This window comes from Cololabis saira, chromosome 12 (genome assembly GCF_033807715.1).
Source record: "Cololabis saira isolate AMF1-May2022 chromosome 12, fColSai1.1, whole genome shotgun sequence".
NCBI lineage: Eukaryota > Metazoa > Chordata > Actinopteri > Beloniformes > Belonidae > Cololabis > Cololabis saira.
The window spans coordinates 44,960,185-44,979,978 of NC_084598.1; the positions used below are offsets into that span (position 1 = coordinate 44,960,185).

Here is a 19,794-nt window from a genome sequence, read left to right on the forward strand (position 1 = left end):
CGCCGACAGGCACACACGCCCCCACGAAAGTGGCCCTCCAGGACCAGAGGGGCGCCCCGCCGCGGAGGCAGTGGGGGGGACCGGAGACGGGCCCGGAGAGAGGGAACCCCCCAACAGGGAGGGGGGACCGGAGACGGGCCCGGAGAGAGGGAACCCCCCCCAACAGGGCGACACCCGCGCTCCCATTCATCCATCCATTCACCTATCCGGTTCTAAAATAATAATAATAATAATATAATATACTAACCACAATAATGATGCACCGTTTCCCCCTCCCCAGAAGGGTCCAGCACCGTTTCCCCCTCCCCGGGGGGGTCCAGCACCGTCAGAAGGCACCCCAGGCTGCGCGCCGAGCCCCGCCAGGCCCGGGCATTGCGACCCACCTATCCCAGGCCGGCGAGGGAACGCGGGTGATGTGGGACCCCCTCCCGCCCCTGGTGTTGAGTGCATGTGATTAATGCCATAAAAACAGGGAGGGGGGGGGTCAGGGTATCATGTTGACAATGATCCCCGCCCTCCAGAACTAAGTGTCCTTGTTAAATGTATTTATTAAGTGTTGAATGTGCAGCGTCTATATTGATGTTAAAACCGTGAGGCGGGGAGTGCCGGACCACGCGGGACAATGTCCCCCACGCCCCGGACCCCCCGCCCCTTCGCCTATGTGCGTATGAATCGTGTAGGGGGGGCAGGAAGGAGAGCGGAGTCCGAAGCCAGAAGGCAGGACCAACAGAGCTGGCCCTGGAAGGATGCCCACGCTCCCCTACCGGCCGTCCAGTTGACGGGGGCCAGCCCACCAAGCCGGGCCAGGGCCCCACCGTACCTCCACGGGCGCCCCCGGCGCCGTCGGAGCCCCCAGGCGGAAAGGGAAATGGTCCAACATCCTTACATTCATACAGACAAGATACGACATAGACACCTGGGAATGGTGCCACCCCGCCGCCGCCCGCGGTCCCCAAAGGTCACGGAGTCCCCACAGATGAACGAGCATGCGACCCCCGCCCAGCGACGGAGGACCAAGGCAGCAATGCTCCCCCATCGCAGACAGCCACCCCCCACCCAGGCAGGGCCGGGCCCTCGAGCAGGACCCTGGCAGTTCTGGACCCGTGTAGCGGCAGTTCTGGACCCGTGTAGCGGCAGTTCTGGACCCGTGTAGCGTCCAACCAAGACGACCCAAAGAGGTCAAGAAGAACCCGCGAGGTACTGCTAATTAGGCCTGTGTTGAAAAAATCAATTTTCCGATTCTAAATCGATTTTCATATTAATTCCTGAAAATCAATGTGTATGTCTAAAGATCAATTTTTTTTTCATGATTACAACTTGAGCAACTGGTATTTTTTTGTTTATGCTCAAAAAAGGAATGTTTTCTTGGACACGAGAATAACTACTGCCATATTTTTGCCTTTGAATATGTTTAAAGGTATGAAAACATTAAAGTTTTCAGTTATAATTGAATACATTGTCTATATTTCATTACTGTATATATTGTCTTGGGGTTACATTTGCATAAAATGTTAAAAACCAAATTCTCAAATATTAAAAACCGAAATAGACCGAAAATGGAAAAAATAAAAACGGAACATGGGAAAAATTTAAACTGATTTCATACGACTCTGTTTCCTCCCTGGATCTGTTTGGTAATTCTGCCCCATGATGTTTCTGAAAGCAGTTCTATCAGCATTCTGGGAGCTGATTGTTCCTTACAGCATCATTAGCTGCAATACCTGCTGTTGAATCTCAATATAATACTAGTATTAATATGTTGCAGAACTACAGTTATGTAATTCATGCAACAGCTCAAAAAACAGTTTAAATAACACTAACACTAACAGTTTCCTGGATAAGGAAAGTGGATAAGTCCGGAGGAAACTTATCCAGTGTCCTCCAAGAAACTCCAGTTTCCTCTGAGGTTTCCAGTGAAACCATGAAGATGCTGGCAGAGAAGAGGAAAGTACTTCCTGTCCGTCGTGAACAACAGCTCTGTTAGAGTTTGTGTGTCGGGGCGGTGCCACTCACGCAGGACCAGAACCCCGTGGCGGAGCGACTGGGCCCGGTTGGACTCCACGCTGGTGTTGAACATGGAGGGGTTTCCCGCCCCGGCCGCGCAGGGGCGGCGGTCCTGCTCGGCCTCGCGGAACATCCTTAGCAGCTGGTTGGCGATGACCCCGTTGAGCACGGAGATGGCTACCATGGGAACCACGAAGGACAGGAGGGCGTTCACCTGTCGGGGGGTTTGGTAGAAACGGGAGAGGGGGTTAGGGTTAGGGAGGGTGGGGGTAGAGACGGGAGAGGTGGGTTAGGGTTAGGGTTAGGGGGAGGGGGGTAGAAACGGGAGCGGGTAGAAATGGGAGCGGGGTGGTTAGAGGGGGGGCATTTTCTCGACATTTTGACTTTTTTCTCAAAATTTGGACTTTCCAAAACCAGTGTTCCATGGATCACTGGTTCTTGGTAACTGTACCAAATATTAATGTCCATGGACCACTGGTTCTTGGGGTAACTGTACCAAATATTAATGTCCATGGACCACTGGTTCTTGGTAACTGTACCAAATATTAATGTCCATGGACCACTGGTTCTTGGGGTAACTGCACAAATATTAATGTCCATGGACCACTGGTTGTTGGGGTAACTGTACCAAATATTAATGTCCATGGACCACTGGTTCTTGGTAACTGTACCAAATATTAATGTCCATGGACCACTGGTTCTTGGTAACTGTACCAAATATTAATGTCATGGACCACTGGTTCTTGGTAACTGTACCAAATATTAATATCCATGGACCACTGGTTCTTGGTAACTGTACCAAATATTAATGTCCATGGACCACTGGTTCTTGGTAACTGTACCAAATATTAATGTCATGGACCACTGGTTCTTGGTAACTGTACAAATATTAATGTCCATGGACCACTGGTTCTTGGTAACTGTACAAATATTAATGTCCATGGACCACTGGTTCTTGGGCTAACTGTACCAAATATTAATGTCCATGGACCACTGGTTCTTGGGGTAACTGCACCAAATATTAATGTCCATGGACCACTGGTTCTTGGGCTAACTGTACCAAATATTAATGTCCATGGACCACTGGTTCTTGGGGTAACTGTACCAAATATTAATGTCCATTAGGGGTGTAACAATATATCGTGCCACGAAATTTCGCGATACAAAAATGTCACAATACGTGTCGTGGAGGTGACAAAGTGTATCGCGATATTGTGTTATTAATATTAATCTATTGTGTTTACTAGTAACGCGCATCCGACCGCGACCGCGACCGGACCGCGCGGACCAAAATCTTCCTCCGCTCAGAAAAAACTAGTCCCGTTTTGCAGTCCCGTTTTGAGGTCTGAACCTTTACTTATGTAAGTCTGGTGTAGAGTTAAGCCTTACCTTATTAAATTAAACCTTTTTGGGGTCATGAGTAGAATAAACACGGAGACAACTTCTGCTAAGTTCGAGTGTACTTTAATGTCCGCTCAACAGCGTAGGATTTTAGAACATCAACACAGCACCTAGTGCTGTATCACTCCGCCCAATCTAAAACAGACTAATCACTACAGATTAACTGACTGGTGTAATTATAGTCCCTGATTTACAGAATATAAAGAATATATTTATAAAATAATGAACCCTGAATTAACAAAATAACCTTCTTAACAAAAATAAATCTCCTCTTACACTTATAAAGTGAGCATGAATCAATCTTTTTTATGATGTAAAATTGTATGTATTTATTTACTTGTATTTATTTATTTAATTTAAGTTGTTAAATTTCTGGAAAAGAAAAAAGTCAAATCATACATGAGAGAAACTATTCAGTTTGTGGCAAAATATTTTTACTTGTATGAAACTGAATATGCATAATGCGCGGAACATCCTTAGCAGCTGGTTGGCGATGACCCCGTTGAGCACGGAGATGGCTACCATGGGAACCACGAAGGACATGAGGGCGTTCACCTGTCGGGGGGTTTGGTAGAAACGGGAGAGGGGGTTAGGGTTAGGGAGGGTGGGGGTAGAGACGGGAGAGGTGGGTTAGGGTTAGGGTTAGGGTTAGGGGGGTAGAAACGGGAGCGGGTAGAAATGGGAGCGGGGTGGTTAGAGGGGGAGCGTTTTCTCGACATTTTGACTTTTTTCTCAAAATTTGGACTTTCCAAAACCAGTGTTCCATGGACCACTGGTTCTTGGGGTAACTGTACCAAATATTAATGTCCATGGACCACTGGTTCTTGGTAACTGTACCAAATATTAATGTCCATGGACCACTGGTTCTTGGTAACTGTACCAAATATTAATGTCCATGGACCACTGGTTCTTGGGGTAACTGTACCAAATATTAATGTCCATGGACCACTGGTTCTTGGGGTAACTGTACCAAATATTAATGTCCATGGACCACTGGTTCTTGGGGTAACTGTACAAATATTAATGTCCATGGACCACTGGTTCTTGGTAACTGTACAAATATTAATGTCCATGGACCACTGGTTCTTGGAAACTGTACCAAATATTAATGTCCATGGACCACTGGTTCTTGGGGTAACTGTACAAATATTAATGTCCATGGACCACTGGTTCTTGGGGTAACTGTACAAATATTAATGTCCATGGACCACTGGTTCTTGGTAACTGTACCAAATATTAATGTCCATGGACCACTGGTTCTTGGGGTAACTGTGCCAAATATTAATGTCCATGGACCACTGGTTCTTGGTAACTGTACCAAATATGAATGTCCATGGACCACTGGTTCTTGGTAACTGTACCAAATATTAATGTCCATGGACCACTGGTTCTTGGTAACTGTACCAAATATGAATGTCCATGGACCACTGGTTCTTGGTAACTGTACCAAATATTCATGTCCATGGACCACTGGTTCTTGGTAACTGTACCAAATATTAATGTCCATGGACCACTGGTTCTTGGGGTAACTGTACCAAATATTAATGTCCATGGACCACTGGTTCTTGGTAACTGTACCAAATATTAATGTCCATGGACCACTGGTTCTTGGTAACTGTACCAAATATTAATGTCCATGGACCACTGGTTCTTGGGGTAACTGTACCAAATATTAATGTCCATGGACCACTGGTTCTTGGGGTAACTGTACCAAATATTAATGTCCATGGACCACTGGTTCTTGGGGTAACTGTACAAATATTAATGTCCATGGACCACTGGTTCTTGGTAACTGTACAAATATTAATGTCCATGGACCACTGGTTCTTGGAAACTGTACCAAATATTAATGTCCATGGACCACTGGTTCTTGGGGTAACTGTACAAATATTAATGTCCATGGACCACTGGTTCTTGGGGTAACTGTACAAATATTAATGTCCATGGACCACTGGTTCTTGGTAACTGTACCAAATATTAATGTCCATGGACCACTGGTTCTTGGGGTAACTGTGCCAAATATTAATGTCCATGGACCACTGGTTCTTGGTAACTGTACCAAATATGAATGTCCATGGACCACTGGTTCTTGGTAACTGTACCAAATATTAATGTCCATGGACCACTGGTTCTTGGTAACTGTACCAAATATGAATGTCCATGGACCACTGGTTCTTGGTAACTGTACCAAATATTCATGTCCATGGACCACTGGTTCTTGGTAACTGTACCAAATATTAATGTCCATGGACCACTGGTTCTTGGGGTAACTGTACCAAATATTAATGTCCATGGACCACTGGTTCTTGGTAACTGTACCAAATATTAATGTCCATGGACCACTGGTTCTTGGTAACTGTACCAAATATTAATGTCCATGGACCACTGGTTCTTGGGGTAACTGTACCAAATATTAATGTCCATGGACCACTGGTTCTTGGGGTAACTGTACCAAATATTAATGTCCATGGACCACTGGTTCTTGGGGTAACTGTACAAATATTAATGTCCATGGACCACTGGTTCTTGGGGTAACTGTACAAATATTAATGTCCATGGACCACTGGTTCTTGGTAACTGTACAAATATTAATGTCCATGGACCACTGGTTCTTGGAAACTGTACCAAATATTAATGTCCATGGACCACTGGTTCTTGGGGTAACTGTACAAATATTAATGTCCATGGACCACTGGTTCTTGGGGTAACTGTACAAATATTAATGTCCATGGACCACTGGTTCTTGGTAACTGTACCAAATATTAATGTCCATGGACCACTGGTTCTTGGGGTAACTGTGCCAAATATTAATGTCCATGGACCACTGGTTCTTGGTAACTGTACCAAATATGAATGTCCATGGACCACTGGTTCTTGGTAACTGTACCAAATATTAATGTCCATGGACCACTGGTTCTTGGTAACTGTACCAAATATGAATGTCCATGGACCACTGGTTCTTGGTAACTGTACCAAATATTCATGTCCATGGACCACTGGTTCTTGGTAACTGTACCAAATATTAATGTCCATGGACCACTGGTTCTTGGTAACTGTACCAAATATTAATGTCCATGGACCACTGGTTCTTGGTAACTGTACCAAATATTAATGTCCATGGACCACTGGTTCTTGGTAACTGTACCAAATATTAATGTCCATGAACCACTGGTTCTTGGTAACTGTACCAAATATTAATGTCCATGGACCACTGGTTCTTGGTAACTGTACCAAATATTAATGTCCATGGACCACTGGTTCTTGGTAACTGTACCAAATATTAATGTCCATGGACCACTGGTTCTTGGTAACTGCACCAAATATTAATGTCCATGGACCACTGGTTCTTGGGGTAACTGTACCAAATATTAATGTCCATGGACCACTGCTTCTTGGTAACTGTACCAAATATTAATGTCCATGGACCACTGCTTCTTGGTAACTGTACCAAATATTAATGTCCATGGACCACTGGTTCTTGGTAACTGTACCAAATATTAATGTCCATGGACCACTGGTTCTTGGGGTAACTGTACCAAATATTAATGTCCATGGACCACTGGTTCTTGGTAACTGTACCAAATATTAATGTCCATGGACCACTGGTTCTTGGGGTAACTGTACCAAATATTAATGTCCATGCACCACTGGTTCTTGGGGTAACTGTACGGGTCACTGTCAAGTCCAACTGACGCTAATTTAAGCCCATAATCGTCTGTTATCCCGTCTTCTCCACTAGTTGCAAACGTTTGCAGAGACGTAACTGACGTTTGCAGAGACGTAACTGACGTTTGCAGAGACGTAACTGACGTTTGCAGAGACGTAACTGACGTTTGCAGAGACGTATCTGACGTTTGCAGAGACGTAATGACGTGGCTCCTCTTAGCACACGAGCTGTGGAAAAACAAACCGGTTCTCAGCTGGTTCCTAGTTGAAGGAGTTGTTAACCAGAACTGGCCCTGGAACCGGTTTGGTGGAAAAGGGTTATCAGTGGGGGTGGGATTCCTGCAGTATGAATGATCAAAGCTTAAAACTAAAGAATTTAAGGTCATGACTGGAGGGCAGTAGGTGTAGAAACCGAGGAAACCTTCAACTAACGATGTTTTTCCGTTTTAACACGAGCAGCTTCCATCACAAATCCAGTTAAAAGTCTCCACATTCCTCATTAAGAGGCCAGAACGTCTTTAAAGTGTAATTAAATCCGAAGGACGAGCTTTGCACTTGTGGCGATGTTGTTGCTGCTTACGTAAGACGTGTGGAAAGCTTCCCTCCAAGGTCTCCGTGGTTACATAAAACTGTTTCTCTCATTCTTCCTCCCCCGTCTTCACCATCAAACATCTGAACTCCTCAACTCTGTCAAACAGGAGGAGAGACGGGAACGACGGCATGAAGCTCTGCCCCTGACCGTCACCTAGACCCGCACCGTATCCAGTTTCCTCCGGGAGACTGGACTTATCCAGGAAACTGGATAAGTCCGGAGGAAAATGGACTGATCCAGTTTCCTCCAGGAGACTGGACTTATCTGGTCCAGTCTAATACCAATTCAACTCCACCTTTTCAACTATAAATCTATCTCGCTCTCAGATCCGCCATGTTTGTTACACAAAAACGTCATCAACGGGAATTTATCTTTCTTTCTTTCTTTCTTTCTTTCTTTCTTTCTTTCTTTCTTTCTTTCTTTCTTTCTTTCTTTCTTTCTTTCTCTCTCTCTCTCTCTCTCCCTCCCTCCCTCCCTCCCTCCCTCCCTTCCTTCCTTCCTTCCTTCCTTCCTTCCTTCCATCATTCCTCTCTCCTTCCTTCCTTCCTTCCTTCCTTCCTTCCTTCCTTCCTTCCTTCCTTCCTTCCTTCCTTCCTTCCTTCCTTCCTTCCTTCCTTCACGTACGTTGTGCGTGGATTTAACACAGAACCATAAATCAGCTTTACACAAAAACGTCATCAACGGGAATTTATGGTTTTTACTGCAAGATGACAAATTCTTATCGTGAGGAATTTTTTTTGACGGTAAATCGTGAACGGTAAAATATCACCCATTCCTTGTGCCATGTATATATTTTATATCTTATATTTGCTATACTGTGTATAGATGTGTGTATATGTATATGTGTATGTGTGTATACATGCATATATGTGATTTTCTTTTTCTCTTTTGTCTAGTTATTGTCAGCATACGGTTTTTGTCTAGTTATTGTCAGCATACGGTTTTTGTCTAGTTATTGTCAGCATATGGTTCTTGTGCAATGTTCCTTTTACTTGTACTCTGTTGCTTTGTAGAGAGGACTACATTTCCTGCTTCTGAACTACATCTCCCATCTTGGTGGGAGTGGTGCAGCGGGTGCTGCTGATTGCCTTGATGAACCACATGAGATTGTTCATTGAACTCATGTGCTGACTATTACCCCGATGAAGGTCTTCTGACCGAAAGCTTGGTTTATTAAAGACACTTGCATTGATCCAAGTGTGCAGATCCTCTTTGTTACATAGTCTACACATGGTTTTCTGGCACCTTGGCATGTTTTGGTCGTGAGTGCGGTGACTGGCCCCGGGTCATAAACACGTACAAATATAAAACCTTCTCTGGGACAGAGGAAGCGACAGGAACTGCTAACCGTTCTCGTCATCCATCATCCCAACTGAAGTGGACAGCGTTTGTAAATAAAGAGCCAGACTCCTCCCATCACCCCCCGACTGGCGACCCGGCCCGGTCCACGTAAACACGGCATCCATCCTCCCCGAGCAGGAAATATTACAAATATTTACACCAGCCTGACAATGTTTAGACCAAGGTCTGGTACCGGCTACGCCGCACGAGTCTGCTGCTGGTTTTATGTTCACAAGCAGAAACGGACCTGGCTTCTGTCGGTGTCACGCCCGACACTGACACTTACAGAACACAAACCACAAAATAGAAGCTGTTGAAATAAAAATAAACAGGAGACGGTTTTAATGGACGAACCCAGGGCTGCCACTAGGGTCCAGATCCAGACCTGCAGGTCCTCTACAGACCACTAGGGTCCAGATCCAGACCTGCAGGTCCTCTACAGACCACTAGGGTCCAGATCCAGACCTGCAGGTCCTCTACAGACCACTAGGGTCCAGATCCAGACCTGCAGGTCCTCTACAGACCACTAGGGTCCAGATCCAGACCTGCAGGTCCTCTACAGACCACTAGGGTCCAGATCCAGACCTGCAGGTCCTCTACAGACCACTAGGGTCCAGATCCAGACCTTCAGGTCCTCTACAGACCACCAGGACCAGCATGTGACCCGGTTTCTGTGGCCAGTCCTCTGGTGTTATCATGTTTACTCTGACTGGCTGGTGCAGCAACGTTCAGGTGAAGAAGATAAGAGGTTTTGTTCGTGTCGCTCACAAACACACCTGAACGTGTCGTTTCTGCTCCCGGGTCCACAAAAGACCGGCTCTGAGTCCAGGTCCTGGTTCTGTCTCTTAAACGCTCCATTGTGTAACAAGAAATATTCTTCACAAGAGGAAAACATTCAGGACAGTTGGGAGTCTTCGCCGGAGAGAACGTCCCAGCAGCAGCTAATCCTAACCCTACCCTACCCCTAACTTACCCAACTTTGACCTAACTCTACCCCTACTCTAAAGTAGCGATGCACCGAAATGAAAATTTGTGGCCGAAACCGAAAATAATAATAAACACTTGGCCGAATACCGAACGATACTGAACATGGTTCTTCGCAGTTTTTCATTTATTTTGACAATTTTTTGACCATTGCATAAATCAAATAAATTTGATTTAGGCATGCTTTTAAAGGAAAAAAATCTTTTACAAAATTACAAGGTAGAAAACATTTGTTGAACATAAAAAAATGAACATTTTTTAATTTCCCAGCATTTCTTAAATATTCCAGCAGACATTATACCAGCAAAGAACAATAACTTAAAATAAATAAATTAGCAAAATACATTTTTTGGCCATCTTTGAGCTTACGTTAGGCTTAACTGACTGAACATTGTAACATAGGCCTTAAAACAATAAAAATGCATTAAAGCGCTCAGGGTTTTTTATCATTTCAAATGATAAATCAAACTTGTAGCTGAAAGACTTTGCAGATGTGCCCCCTCTAGATATTTGAGCAGAACATTCATTGCAAACAGCCATTCTTGTATTATTCTTTGCCACTCTAAAATACTTCCACACTGCTGACATGTTTGCACCACTTCACTCCACGCTCTTTTATCTGTTTAATTTCCTCATCTAAACGCACCTGTAATAGATTGATTTATGTTGCTTTGGTTCCACCTGCTGGTGAATGTTGGTAAAATTCTTATGTGGTTAGTTTTTGGTTAGCCAACGATTTATGTGGCACGCAACAGTTACGGAGCGGCCAGTCTATTTCCTTATATTACAACGCCGTTATTAATTGTTCGGTTTTTTTCCCACTTATTCCACCGAACACCGAAAGTGATTTTTTGCCATTTTCGGCCGAACAATTTCGGTTACCGAACAATCGGTGCATCACTACTCTAAAGCCTAAATTATGCTTCTGTGTTAAATCGACGCAGAGCTTACGCCATAGGGTACGCGGCGACAAGCACCCTACAGCGAGGCCTACGCCGTAGTCTGACGTGCCCCCCCAAAAAAATGTAACTACGCGTTGACGCGACGCAGACCCAACGCAGACAGAGAGGGCTGTGATTGGTTCGCTTGGTAGCAACGCATTTCCGGTTCCGGTTCGTGAAGCAGTAGTGAACTTTCAGCGCTCTTTTCTTCCTGCGTGTTTTTTTTGTTTTTTTTGGGTTGTTTTGGGTTTTTTGCACAATAGTTGTCCTTATCTCTTTGATTCCCTGTGACCGGAAAAGCCGGAAGCTAAACAAAGTATCAACTAGCGCTCTGGGGGTGTGTTGCACCGCGGAGAAATGGAGTGACGGAGAAGTCCGAAGGGTTCACGACGGCGTCACAGCAACTCTAACTCTATCCTACCCTAACTCTAACCCTAACCCTACTCTAACCCTATCCTACCCCTAACTTACCCTACTCTAACCCTATCCTACCCTAACTCTAACCCTAACCCTACTCTAACCCTATCCTACACCTAACCTACCCTACTCTAACCCTATCCTACCCTACTCTAACCCTATCCTACCCTACTCTAACCCTATCCTACCCCTAACCTACCCTACTCTAACCCTATCCTACCCCTAACTTACCCTACTCTAACCCTATCCTACCCTAACTCTAACCCTAACCTACCCTAACTCTAACCCTATCCTACCCTAACTCTAACCCTATCCTACCCTAACTCTAACCCTAACCCTACTCTAAGGCCCAATCCCAATACACCCCCTACTTTTCTTCACTAGCCCTACTTTCTTTCACTAGCCCTTCTTTTCTTCACTACACCTAAAAAAGAAGGGACAGATTTTAGGGCACTTGAAATCTTCCCAGGGGCCTGTCCCAATACTCCCCCTACCCCTCGTTTTCATCCCTACCCTGATCAGGAAGCTGAGAGCCAAAAGCTGTTTTAATTTCAGCTGTAGCGCTGTTAATATGGCAGTTTTAATATTTTTTCAGGCGTAAAAGTAACCGTTAAGATCCCCAACCTGGGCTCAGTTTATCCAAATAACGCCTGTTAAGAAATTTGATCCGATGTTTTCGGCGATGATGAGACCAGGGCGCAGCAGCAGCAGCAACAGCAGCAGCAGCAGCAGCAGCAGCAGCAGCAGCAGCAGCAGCAGCAGCAGCAGCAGCAGCAGCAGCAGCAGCAGCAGCAGCAGCAGCAGCAGCAGCAACAGCAGCTGCAGCAGCAGCAGCAGCAGCAGCAGCAGCAGCAGCAGCAGCAGAAACCTGCAGCTCTGTTGAAAATGACCACTGGCTGATATAAATCATTTAGGAAGATAAATGTTGGTTTAATTGATGAAATCTAACAGTTGTAGCTACGCCGTGATTTCTGCCTGCCTGCCGGCTCCGGAGCTGATTTATGGTTCCGCGTTAAATCGATGCAGAGCCTACGGCGTAGGGTACGGCGTGCGTCGCCGCGTAACCTACGCCGTAGGCTCTGCATCGATTTAACGCGGGACCATAAATCAGTCTTTATTCCGGCGAGGTTGCAACAACGGGCAAACGAGTGATTATGTACATTCACTGAGTGAATATTATGAAAGTAAAATATATATTTCTCGCTAGAAATCATTATTCATTCATACACATTCTCTCTGGTGGTGGTAAGCTACGTTTGTAGCCACAGCTGCCCTGGGGCAGACTGACAGAAGCGTGGCTGCCATATCACGCCTAACGGCCCCTCCGACCACCACCAACATTCATACACATTCAAACACATTCACACGGGGCAAGCTGGGTAAGGTGTCTTGCCCAGGGACACTACGACAGAAAACTGGGACAGAGCGGGATTCGAACCGCCGACCTTCGGATCATTGGACGACCCGCTCTACCACCTGAGCTACTGCCGCCCCATTTTATTCACTAAAAAATAAGAAATGTCCGCCATGTTTGTTTTTTTTTTGATTCAGTCCGCAAATGAAGACGAAAAGCATTCTGGGAAATCTTTTTGTCCCTAGGTCAGCTAGTCAGCATCGGAAATCCCTACAAACGTAGGGAAAAATTCATAGCCACTACACTAGTTTTCGTCACTACCCCTAGGTGGAAAGAGGAATTGGGACACCACTACCCTCACGGGAACGCGCAAAATTTAGGGGTAGGGATGAAAACTAGGGGTAGGGGGAGTATTGGGACAGGCCCTAACCCTATCGTACCCCTAACCTACTCTACTCTAATCCTACCCTACCCGTAACTTACCCTACTTTAACCCTATCCTACCCTACCCCAACCCTACCCTACCCCTAACCCCACCCTAACATTACCCTAACCCTACCCCCAGGATAAGACTGCGTCCAGTGCTCGCAGAAGTCCAAACACAAACCAGCCAGGAGCTCCTCTTCCTCCACATTTTTAGAACTACATGTAGCAACGGCTGGAAGATGAGGGATTTGACTCTGCAGCGGCTTTGGAAACATCAGCGTGTAATGATGCCGTTAAGTGGAAATAATTAAACCCTTGTCCCACACAGCTGCTCGTTGTTGCTGTTATAGTGGCGTCGAGCCACATTATTCTGCAGCAGTTTTGCTTTTATACGTGCTGCTTTATGATTTTACACTGTTGGAGTGAAAGTTGCACATTAAACCCAGAGGGTGAGACTGTAACAGTCATTATGAACCTCAATCCTTTACAATTAAGGCACCAGATGACCAGACGAGTTTACACCTCGTTAATGAGCTGTAACGAGCCCGACTTGGGCTCAGACCCGAGGCTCCTCGTCTGAGCTTTGTCACGGATAAACACGGCAAATCAGCTGGAACTCGGGCACTTGTGGTGCCTCTGCAGCGCTCTTGATTCCAGGAACCGTAGACGTCTCCAAGACAACAGGAAATGAGAACGAGAGACAATGAGCTCTCTGCTGGAAATGTATACATAAAACAAGCTCTGCTCAAGAGGAGAAGGGGTTCCTCGAACGGGTTATCTGCTGCTGGTGACGAGGCCAACCGCTGCTACATGCCACAACGAGGGCAGATTAGACCAAAAGGACAAGTCCAGTCCTCTCAGGGCCGGTCCTGGGGCTTTGGTGGCCCAAGTGCAAACACCAAATCACACACACTGCTAACGTCTGAATGAACAGACAGATGGAAAACCAGCGGTGGGTAGTAGTAACGAGTTACATTTACTCTGTTACATTTACTTGAGTAAGTTTTGGGAAATGTTGTACTTTTAGGAGTAGTTTTGAATCACTATACTTTTTACTTTTACTTGAGTAGATTTGTGAAGAAGAAACTGTTCCTCTTACTCCGCTACATTAGGCTACGTTGAGCTGTTACTTTTCTTTTATCCTTTTATCCACGTACGCGTCAATCTCATGACATCACTGGGTGATTCTTTTGGGGAAAATGTTTGTTTTTACATGTTTTGTCACATTTACACAGACTCAAACACACACAGAGTTTCTATGAGTTCATGTTTGTTCAAGTTCTGCCTGGTTAAAAAAGAAAAGTACAAAGGCTGGAAATTTTGTGCTACTTGTGCTTAATTTATTTTTTTATTCTGATATATTTTATTTATTTTATTGTTTATTAAAGTACTTGAATTGACTTTAAGATTATTTTAATTTAAGATATTTTTTATTAATTTTAATTAATTTTATTATTTTATTGATTTAATTTGCCTGAAGATGATTATTTTGTACTTTTGTCTGTTTGAATGGTTGTGTTAAAAAAATAAATCAGACATTACTCAACAGTTACTCAGTACTCGAGTAGTTTTTTCACCAAATACTTTTTTACATTTACTCAAGTATTTATTTGGATGACTACTTTTTACTTCTACTTGAGTCCTATTATTCTGAAGTAACAGTACTTTTACTTGAGTACAATCTTTGGCTCCTCTACCCAGCTCTGTGGACAACTAAAAACACTAAAATAATGAATGATTTTGTGTTAACTAACTCAAACAGAACCCCTTTTAGAACCCTTCGGCTCATGTGGTCCCCCTTAGCAGCAGGAACTGGCCCCGTCATCGGTTCCTACACTGATTACCCCCCCTGAAATAAATGATGAGCTCTGCTGGAACCCAAGTATTGATCGGGTCCAGTGGTCTAAACATCCGGCTATCGGGTAGCAGGAGTCCGAACGGTCCACCTGAAAGAGCGGTGAAATGAACCGAGGCGTTTGCTGCAACTGGGCTGTCAGCAAGCTCCGCCCCTCAGACACAGACGAACCAATGGCTGTTGAGTATCGGTTCCACGGGGACCAGAACTCAGACACCTGTAGCTTCCACCTCAACAGGAAAACTCTGGGGGATCCTTTAGAGCTAGTTAGCTATTTAAAGGAGCATGAGGTTCCTTTTAAGAAATGAGACTCTCTAGCGCCACCCTTCATCCCGGCGCCGTCGGGGGTACTGCAGCCAACAGTGAAGCCGGCACAGGAGAACGGGGAGAACGTGCATGCAGCGTCATGTGACGTCACATCCGCAGGGCAGCGCGGGAAATTCCGGGCACAATTGCAGCACATTTTGCAGCACACAGCCTGTTCAAGGCAACGGAGAGATACACTAGAGGAAACATTCTTTTGGGTTTGGAACGCTTCATCTGACATTATTACTAGAAAAATTAAAACGTATACAATTTTTTTTCATAAATCCAGCCTCAAGCTCCTTTAATAAAAGAAAATTTGTTTGCGAAATTGACTTGGCTATTTCATATTTAATGCTAGTTAGACCTGAGGGATACATTTGTGACGATAACGAAGCCTAAAGCTGGAGATTGTAACGTTACAGCTCGGCCTAACGTTACTCTTCCACGTCTGACGAGGACAAAGTTTCATCAACCGTAAACACATGTAGCTAATAACCCAGTCAGGAATTGGTGAATACAGTGATATAAGCAGAATAAAACACATTCAAAAGTTATTATAAGCCAGGCTTAAAACTTGACACCATAAAAAAAAGGAAAAAAATAAGAATTACAAGTGGGGGTCTGGAAAACGGTGGTGAACAATCTAAGCAACTGGTTGGGAAGTGACATACCATTATCTCTCACCATTATCTCTCAGATTCTGCCTATTGGGGGACAGAAGCCAAATACACAACATAACAAGTGGAGAATTCTCTGTAATCATAGCAGGGACTACAACAATGGCTGCCAGGACGATACTTAAACTGTGGAAAACACCCAAACCCCCTGAACTGAAAGAGTGGATAAACATTATGATAAAGACAGCTTCATATGAACTCATGCTCAAAAGGTTGACCAACACAAACAAGACCAAGACACCAGTCTGGGACTCGTTCTGGGCCCACATCACATTGCCTGATGAGCCTACAGTATCAGAATCAGAATCACGTTTATTTGGCCAGGTCGGTCAGACACGGATGAATACGTATATGAATACCTATATGAAAACCTCCCTCCGATTGTATTTTATCCAGCACTATAATCCATTGTATGGATCTGCTCTCCAACTCTGTAACCATCAACATGCTCCTTTTATGAATGGTAACGTTCACACTGTATCTTTATTAGGGCCCGAGCACTGACAGTGCGAAGGCCCTATTGTATCTGTATGATTATATTCATGATTCATTCATGATTGATATTTTTCTTGTTTTTCTCGTTTTTCTTCCGACGAAATGAGGTCCTTTTTTCCCCCTAAACGTGCCCCAAAAGTCACCAAATTTTGCACCAAGCCAGGCCTGGCAAAAAATGTGATATTTAATGGTTTGCATTAATGGGCGTGGCCTAACGGCTCAACAGCGCCCCCTAGAAAACTTGGTGCCTCAAGCCCCACAATACGGTTTGACGTACATGCACGAAAATCGCTACACACCTGTATCATGTCACAACTTAAAGAAAATTCTATTGGCGCCATGGCCAAAACCCAACAGCAAGTCGGCCATTTTGAAATAATCTTGTCATTTTGGCGCAATTTATGCCATTCCTTCTGCAGTTAATATGGCCCGAACCGTAACGACAATAATCAAAATGTGCGTCTCCATCCTGCGACAACGCGCATTACTTTTCTCAGTCAAAAGCGTTACGTGGTGCCGATAGACGCCAAAAAGCGCCAAATCAACAAAGGGGTCCCTGGGCTAAAAAAAGTTTGAAGTCCCCTGTAGGCCGTAAGGTGAACCCCGTTATCGTTTCATCCCGCTCCCACCTTTGGAGACGATACAATCTTTACATCATAAAAAAAGATTGATTCATGCTCACCTTATAAGTAAAAGTTCAGAGCTCAAAACCCTGCAAGAGTCCCGTGATCGGGACCAAAACGGTACTAGTTTGTTCTGAGCGGAGTGAGATTTTGGTCCACGGGTCGAGGTCGTCACATGATCCCGCTGCACCAATAGGATGTTACTAGTAAACACAACGGCAATATGGCGGCGACCTTAGAGTCTTCTGCCTTCCGCATGATGATGAAAACAAACCCCAAAAGTCGTCAAAAATGATCAGAAATGATCTGAAACCGTGCTAAATACACTGCCACGTCAACGAAGAACTTTGAGATTATTGGACAACAAGGTGGACCTTATCTAAAGTATCTCCAAACACTTGATTGGATACCAGGACATGTAGCCTATGTATTTTTCTATAGATAAGAACACTATTCTTTCGTTTGTTTTTAACATTCATTTGTTTAACTTGCTATTCCAGATTAATCTGATCTTGTCACCAATTTGATTTATATGGAACTGAGTTATATGTAATTTATGTAAATAATAATGTAAATAATGATAACAATAATTAACCATAATAATAATTTGTGCCATTAGAGATTAAATTGCCAAAAACAGGAGATGGTGATCTTCCGATTCCAACGATTCCTTTACATTGTCTTGTATTAATCTATGTAATGTTGTTATTGTTAATGTGGCTTTTTGCTGGTTATTGCTGTTTTTTTCAGTTTTTTTTTTTAAAATCCCAACCTTTGCGTAGAAGGTGGCGTGTGCATCTTTCAAGCCCTGTTTTGTGCGCACACAAGCTTGATAAATGAGGCCCCAGGTGCAGAGTGCGAAATACGGGGGGGTTCGGGGGGGTCCGCCCCCCCCGATTAAGCCTTGAGCCCCCCTGAAGGACTCAAAAGCCAAATTTAGGGGGGGGTCTCAATGTTGTCAAAAAAATAAATAAATTAGGCTATATAATATAATATGATAATTTGATTGCCACTAATGGTCAATTAAATATGTTTAAAAGTCGCCATATCAAGTATTCACAATTCAAAACTTTTATTGGTTTAACACAAGTCCTGCACCTTTATGTATGCAAATTAGCCATGTGCGCCAGCACAGCACAATGAGGCTTTCCCCAGTTAATAACACGGACAGCCAGGTGCGCAACAGGTTACGCGAAGAAAGCCTGTCTGGACTCCTGTTTGTGACCTCAACGGACCTCCTCTGGACAAATTGGACCCGGTTCCATTTGTCAGAAGCTGGATTAAAGCAGGACATCGCCTCTCTTCTTCCTGGAATGGAAACCAGGACGGAAAGCACAAGAAGTCGAGAAATGCCCCCCCCCCCTCCTCCACCCCCGGCAAAAAAAAAAAAAACAAAAAAAAAAAACTGGGTTTGTATGTGTATGTATGTCTATGCGTATATATGTATATATATTAAATATAGTAACAATGCACATATATATGCCTTAGGTTTTTACCAGCATGGTATTAACCATTAATATGCGTGCAGACAAGGTAAAAAAAAAAAAAAAAAAAAGAGAAAAGGCACATTTGGTCTATTTTAACTTAAGGTAAGAGGCCAGCCTGCTTAATATGGCCTGAGCCCACCTGAGAGCTAATGTTGTTTTTTAATTTTTGTTATTATTATTTTGCGTTATGGACTGTTATGAGTGTGATTTATGTGTAAGCTGCGTGAATCCACCTGTTGACAGCCATCATATTTTTATTTTATTTTGCGTGATGAGCTGTTATGAGTGGAATTTGTGAATTTGTGGTGCCAATTAATGTCTTTTATTTATTTTAATTATCGGATTTAATTTGTAACTTGTAAATAACATTCTGCATCGTAATGCACAATTTTGCCTCCTGTTAGTATGTCATGCTCGGGGGTCATGTTCTGGGTATGGGTCTCTGTAAAGCGTCTAGAGACAACTCTGTTGTATTAGACGCTATATAAATAAAATTGAATTGAATTGAATTGAATTAGTAAAACAACTTGCATCAAAAATGGTTAAAAGTGTGGGTGTATTTGTCATAGGCTATAGTAGGCTGATTGTATTGGTTTATTGTATAGGGCCACACTGTTTAAAAAACAAAAAACGTGAGTTAGGGACCCCCCCGAATATGGATGGATATTTCGCAAACTGCCCAGGTGCGTCCCCGCGGACACCCACCCACCTGCAGCACGGTCTTCAGGGTGAGCGGGGTGACGGTGGCGGTGCAGATGGCGTCCCCGTTGCGCGTCACCTGCCCCATGACGAACAGCATGGGCGTGGCCAGCAGGAAGGACCCGAGCCAGAGGGCTCCGATCAGCCTCTTGGTGCGGCTGCGCGACGTCACGCTCTTGGCCTTGAACGGGTGGCAGATGGCCAGGTAGCGCTCCGCGCTCAGGCTGCCGATGTTGAGCGCCGTGGCGTAGGCGCAGCCGTCCCGCAGGAAGTAGTAGCCGCGGCAGGCGGCGTCCCCGAACACCCACGGGTGGTGCACCCAGATGAAGTTGTACAGCCTCCACCGGCATGGCAGAGCACCAGGATGAGCAGGTCGGACGCAGCCTGGCTGGCCAGGTGGGTAGTGGACGGGGCGTCTGCAGGTGCTGCAGCTGCAACGACCTGAATATGAAGACAGAAAAGACAAGGTAATGAGTATGAGTCCATCCATCCTTCCATCCATGCCTGCCATGCCATGCATGCATGC

General features: G+C 44.6%; 1 protein-coding gene across 1 annotated transcript in view; it reads right to left on the bottom strand.

Annotated features, from left to right (window-relative positions):
• ntsr1 (neurotensin receptor 1 (high affinity)) overlaps nt 1-19,794 on the bottom strand; it is a 44,876-nt gene that overhangs the window by 21,037 nt on the left and 4,045 nt on the right. The window contains 3 exon segments of the mRNA XM_061736873.1: nt 2,014-2,218; nt 19,279-19,622; nt 19,625-19,699. Coding sequence (XP_061592857.1) covers nt 2,014-2,218; nt 19,279-19,622; nt 19,625-19,699 — 624 coding nt within the window.